This window comes from Bos javanicus, chromosome 6 (genome assembly GCF_032452875.1).
Source record: "Bos javanicus breed banteng chromosome 6, ARS-OSU_banteng_1.0, whole genome shotgun sequence".
In the NCBI taxonomy this organism is placed as follows: Eukaryota; Metazoa; Chordata; class Mammalia; order Artiodactyla; family Bovidae; genus Bos; species Bos javanicus.
The window spans coordinates 117,899,289-117,905,288 of record NC_083873.1 but is presented as its reverse complement, the minus strand read 5'-3'; the positions used below and the strand labels follow the sequence as shown (position 1 = coordinate 117,905,288).

The window sequence follows — 6,000 nt, the reverse complement described above, 5'->3', positions numbered from 1 at the left end:
TTCACATCCATACATGACCAGTGGGAAAACAATAGCATTGACCGTATGGATCTTTGTCAGCAAAGTGATGTCTCTGCTTTTTAATATGCTGTCTAGATTCGTCACAGCTTCTCTTCCAAGGAACAAGAATCTTTTAATTTCATGGCTGCAATCACCATCTGCAGTTATTTTGGAGCCTAAAAAAATTAAGTTTCTCACTGTTTCCATTGTTTCCCCATCTGTTTGCCATGAAGTGATGCGACAGGATGCCATGATCTTAGTTTTTTTAATGCTGAGTTTTAAGTCAGCTTTTTCACACTCCTCTTTGACCTTCATCAAGAGGCTCTTTAATTCCCCTTTGCTTTCTGCCATTAGGGTGCTATCATCTGCATATCCAAGGTTATTGATATTTCTCCCAGAAACCTTTATTCCAGCTTGTGCTTCATCCAGCCCAGCACTTCGCATGACGTACTCTGCATATAAGTTAAATAAACAGGTGACAATATACAGCCTTGACGTACTCCTTTCCTGATTTGGCATGATATAAAGATGATGGAGTAGAAAGACAAGCGCTCATCTTCTCCTGGGAGAACTCCAAAACTGCAACTCACTGCTGAACCACCATCGAAAGAAGAATGTTGGATCCCACCAAAAAAAAAAAAGATACCCCACATCCAAGGGCAATGGAGAAGCCCCAACAAAACAATAGGAGGGGCAAAAGACATTTTCTCCTTGGAAGAAAAGCTATGACAAATCTAGACGTCATATTAAAAGCAGAGACATTACTTTGCCAACAAAGGTCCATCTAGTCAAAGCTATGGTATTTCCAGTAGTCATGTACGAATGTGAGAGTTGGACTATAAAGAAAGCTGAGCACTGAAGAATTGATGCTTTTGAACTGTGGTGTTGGAGAAGACTCTTGAGAGTCCCTTGGACTATAAGGAGATCAAACCAGTCAATCTTAAAGGAAATCAACTCTGAGTATTCATTGGAAGGACTGATGCTGAAGCTCCAATACTTTGGCCACCTGATGCAAAGAACTGACTCATTGGTTAAGATCCTGATGCTGAGAAAGACTAAAGGCAGGAGGAGAAAGGGATGACAAAGGATGAGATGGTTGGATGGCATCACCGACTCAATGGACATGAGTTCAAGCAAGCTCTGGGAATTGGTGATGGACAGGGAAGCCTGGGGTGCTGCAGTCCATGGGGTCACAAAGACTCAGACACGACTGAATGATTGAACTGAACTGCACTTTCCCAATTTGGAACCAGTTCATTGTTCCATGTCCGGTTCTAACTGTTCCTTCTTTACTTGCATACAGATTTCTCAGGAGGCAGGTAAGGTGGTCTGAGAGTCCCATCTCTTTAAGAATTTTCCGCAGTTCGTTTGCTCCACACAGTCAAAGGCTTTAGTGTGGTCAGTGAAGCAGATGTTTTCCCTTGCTTTTTCTATGATCCAACGGATGTTGGCAATGTTATCTCTGGTTCCTCTGCCTTCTCCAAATCCAGCTTGTACATCTGGAAGTTGTCGGTTCACATACTGTTGAAGCCTAGCTTGAAGGATTTTTGAGCATTACTTTGCCAGCAAGTGAAATGAGGGCAATTGTGCGATAGTTTGAACATTCTTTGGCATAGCCCTTCTTGAATGAAAACTGACCTTTTCCAACGCTGTGGGCACTGCTGAGTTCTCCACATTTGCTGGCACGCTGAGTGCAGCTCTTTCACAACACGAACCTGGAGCGCACCGGAAGTGCAGTCTGAGCCCTGGGCCGCCTCTCCTGAAGCGGCTGGCTCCTGGTGCGTACTTCCGGCGCGACGGCGGACGCGGAAAGGACGCAGGGACTCTGTCAGGCGCTCCGCATCTCGCCTGCTCGGCGGCGGTGGAGTCGAGAGCCTCTACTCCTGGGCGAGAAGTGACCCGGTGCCCGGGAATCCGGATCTCGGAGCGGAGGGTGGGCACGATGCGGCTGGGCTCCGGGACCTTCGCTGCCGGCTGCGTCGTGATCGAGGTCCTCGGCGTCGCGCTGTTCCTCCGGGGCTTCTTCCCGGCTCCCGTCTTTTCCGGAGCGGAGCGGCAAGCAGAGTCCCCGGCGCCCGAACCCTCTGCTGGTACGACTGCGCCCCCCTCCCCACAGCGTCTCTGCTCCCCGGGCCCTACTTTGCCCTTACGAGCCTCGCCTCTTCATCTTCTGCCCGGGGCTCCCGGGGGGTCTCTTCCATTCTGATCCCGACCCCCTAGGATCCCCTTCTTGCCGCTCCAGCCTCCTTTTCTGTATCCTACAACTTTGTGGCCAGCACCAGTACCAGCCGCACTAAGATCTTCGTCCCTGGTCACCGCAAAGTAAGCTCTCTGTACCCGTAAAAAGTAAGACTCTCCCCAGCTGTACTCATCCAGTGAACCGCAACCCCCTTCCCTGAGCAGATGTTTGGGTCACTCCCTGTTCCAGGCATCCTTTTTGCTCAGTAAGACACAGCAGGTAAGATACCTGCGACTTCTCGTGTTTTCTTCTGTGGCATTCCTCCAAGGGCCCGTTTTTTCCAGTAAAGACCTCCCTGCGTAGAGCCCTCAAATACCCAGCAATAAATATTAGGTAAAAGAACTCGCGTTTTGGCCCAAGTCCACACAATACTAGCTAATAACTATGGAAAGACAGTTTGTAAATGCTCGCCCGTCCGTTCCCTGCAGCACTGTTTGTATCAAGCTCCCTGATATCCCGTTGTAGGACTCGCAAGAAGGAACTCCTCGGTGTCAGTACACCCCACAATGCTAAGGACAATTCTCTCCTCTCTACGGGGGCTCCTGAGCTTACTTGTCACCCACCCTCTGACCCCAGCGTTGTTTCCCAAGAACAGGCCCTTTCCTTTGGGTCAGGATGTGTAGATGTGACAGAGTATGTGCTGGAGAAGTAGGGAGAAACCAGATTATAAAGTTCCTGGATACTAAAAAAGAGTTTAAAATTCAATTTCCTTTTTCATTTTCAAACACTTTAGGAGCCAGTTCCAACTGGACCGAGCTTCCACCACCGCTCTTCAGTAAAGTTGTTATTCTGCTGATAGATGCCTTGAGAGATGATTTTGTGTTTGGATCAAAGGGTGTGAAATTTATGCCCTACACAACTTATCTTGTAGAAAAAGGATCATCTCTCAGTTTTGTGGCTGAAGCAAAGCCACCTACAGTTACTATGCCTCGAATCAAGGTAAGCAGTTTGACTTAATATATTATAGATCATGGTTTGGCTCTTTGAGAGCTTTAGAAGAATGTTCTATTGTCTTTTACTTGGAGTCCCAGTTTTAGCTAAGTGGAAACTACTTTGGTGCTGTCCTCCTGGCTGGGGCAATAGAATGCTGATGAAGCCTTCCAGAGACTGGAACTAAGACTCATGATTTATGCCCTCTGTCAGGTAGCCAGAGCTCATGCTTCATGGGAAGCATAACAGATTTAGAGCCAGATCTTCTCGGCCAGTCTAATCCAAGAGATACCATCTTCTTTGCTAGCCTGCTGTTTTTAATCATCAGTGAGTCAGTCAGATTTCTGAGAGGAGCCTCTAGGGTTATCTACTTCAACCTCTTGATTTTATGGATGAGGAAGCAAACTCAAATAAATTAAATAACTCATCCAGTATCTTAGTATATACAGTGACCAAATCAGCATGCCCTGGCCTCAGCAGATATCTCTGCTTTTACTGTATAAACCACCTTCAGGTGTTCAGCCTAGTGGGTGAGACTTGACATGCAGTGCTTTACTCAAGAACTATAGAGAAAGGAAAGGATAAAGCTTTATTTATTGGCTCACAAACTTTTTTCTGAATCCCTTCATGGGATTCAGTGAAGAACAAGACAGCAACTATCCTAAACTCATGAAGCTTACTTTCTAATTGAGGGGACAGAAATATGTAAGTATACAAATAAATAGTCAGAACAGTTTCAGTAAGTGGTAAGTGCTACAGAAGAAATTGAGGAAGAGAACATGAAGAGAGTGATGGGCAGTGGCAGAGGCCCCCTCTAGTTAGGTTGCTCAGGAACAGCTTCTCAGTGAGCAGTCATTCTGCTGAAGAGTCCCGTGGAAGCTGAAAGAAAGGCATCCAGGCTCATGACCATCAGGATCACTGATTCTCTGTCTGTCCTGTCAGCAGAAGTGTGGAAGGAACTCATTCCTCTGTCATTTTGATAGGAAAAGTGTCATTAGGAATCTGGGCGGTTTTGTAAGGGAAAGTATCTGAGCATGCCTGCTCTAGGTTCTGTTCAGTCCTGCATATCGACCAGTGTGGTCCTCCTTTCTCCAGGTTGCTTCATTTCACCAAACCAGTGTTTTGTGTTGGGTCCTTGTAGGTTCTTGTTCTTCATTCTTCACCAGTGAGGAAATAGTATACAGGAACTCCATCCTGGAGTTAGGGGTTTACAGCTCTGAATTGATAGGATCAGGTAAGACACACATAAAGAGTGTGTCCCCTGCCCTGCTTCCACTAAGGGAAGGGACTTAGTTCATCTGGAGGTGCTGATACAATTGTCATGAAACACAGTTTTAAAATTTCAAGACTGATGTCTCTAGTGAAAAGTGAAAATGAAGTTGCTCAGTCGTGTCCGACTCTTTGTGACCCCATGGACTGTAGCCTACCAGGCTCCTCTGTCCATGGGATTTTCCAGGCAAGAGTACTGGAGTGGGGTGCCATTTCCTTCTCCAGGGGATCTTCCTGACCCAGAGATTGAACCCAGGTCTTCTGCCTTGCAGGCAGACGCTTTACTGTCTGAGCCACCAGGGAAGTTCTAGTAGCATGTTCAAACTCTATTCTGTGTTAAGATTATACAGTAAGTGAAAGTAAAAGTAGCTCAGTCGTGTCTGACTCTTTTTGACTCCATGGACCATACAGTCCATGGACTTCTCTAGGCCAGAATACTCGAGTGGGTAGCCTTTCCCTTCTTCAGGGGATCTTCCCAACCCAGGAATCAAACCAGGATCTCCTGCATTGCAGGTGGATTCTTTAGGAACTGAGCTATCAGGGAAGCCAAGATTATACAGTAACTTACTTCTATAACAATGTAACTAACTCATGAATGCCTTTCCTTTTGGGGGAATTTGTAGTTGTCATAATGAGCAGTTACCACTGGCTGCAGCATGCCCGTGGTGCAGGCACTGTTTTCTGCCCTCTGACCACAGCCCATGGGCAAGGCTCCGTGACGTCGGCGCCACTCTCTTCGTTTCCTGGATGAGGAAGCAGGATTTAAGTGGTGAAAATCTCACAGCTGACATTAGAAACCGAGCATGAGCCTGTGCTTGTCTGCTTCCAGAACCTCTGCTGGTCACACGTGTTCTCAGTGACACTGCAGAATGAGGTGGCCAGGCCAGATTCTCTTTCAGTCGTCCCTGCAGAGCCCTCCTTAATTCTCAGAAGACAAGAAACTACTGCTCCCAAGACCACAGCAGCCCCGGGAAGGCCTCCAAGGGGCTGACAGAAGGGCGCTCACTCAAAGTTCCAAGGCTCTCAGCTGTAACTCGGTTGCTGCCTGCGTGTGTCCTGGGTTGAAGGGGATACCAGCTAGTCCCGCCCTTCTTGAAAATGTCAGTGTGAGCTCAGACTAGTGGGGGGAGGAGGAGGGAAGTGTCTTATGAAAGCCCAGAGGGAGGGATGGACAGATTCGACCCTAAGTGGTAGAAGACATCATAAACAAAAGTCAACTGACGATAAAGGAGGGAAATCATTTACAGTTAACACAGCAAACAAGATGTAAATCCCATAGTATGTCAGGAAGATCTGGTCAGAGGCAACAGTGTGGTGGCAGCTGGACAAAGGATGTAAAGAATCCACAGGAAGAGACTGAAAGGGAGAGAGTCTTACCTCTGCTAGTAATCAGCTCAAAGGCGCCTATACAGTCTGTCTAGCACACTGTAGACACCGAAAGGCTGATGATAACACTCTTCACAAGAAATGAGGCGAACAGATCTCTTTACACTGTTCATGTGACTGAATTAGACTCAGCCTGGACTACTCCCACCCTCGTCCAGTCTGCTATGATCTCAGCC

General features: G+C 47.2%; 1 protein-coding gene across 5 annotated transcripts in view; it reads left to right on the top strand.

Annotated features, from left to right (window-relative positions):
• Positions 1-1,772: 1,772 nt before the first annotated feature.
• The window catches only part of PIGG (phosphatidylinositol glycan anchor biosynthesis class G (EMM blood group)), a 40,558-nt gene continuing 36,330 nt past the window's right edge, over positions 1,773-6,000 (top strand). For 3 of the 5 annotated variants that reach the window (XM_061421155.1, XM_061421156.1, XM_061421154.1), the window contains exons 1-2: positions 1,774-2,090; positions 2,973-3,178. In XM_061421155.1, coding sequence (XP_061277139.1) covers positions 1,943-2,090; positions 2,973-3,178 — 354 coding nt within the window. In that variant the 5' untranslated portion in view covers positions 1,774-1,942. Of the gene's footprint in view, positions 2,091-2,972; positions 3,179-6,000 lie in introns of all 5 variants that reach the window. The other 2 variants (XR_009737192.1, XM_061421157.1) reach the window with 1 other exon arrangement.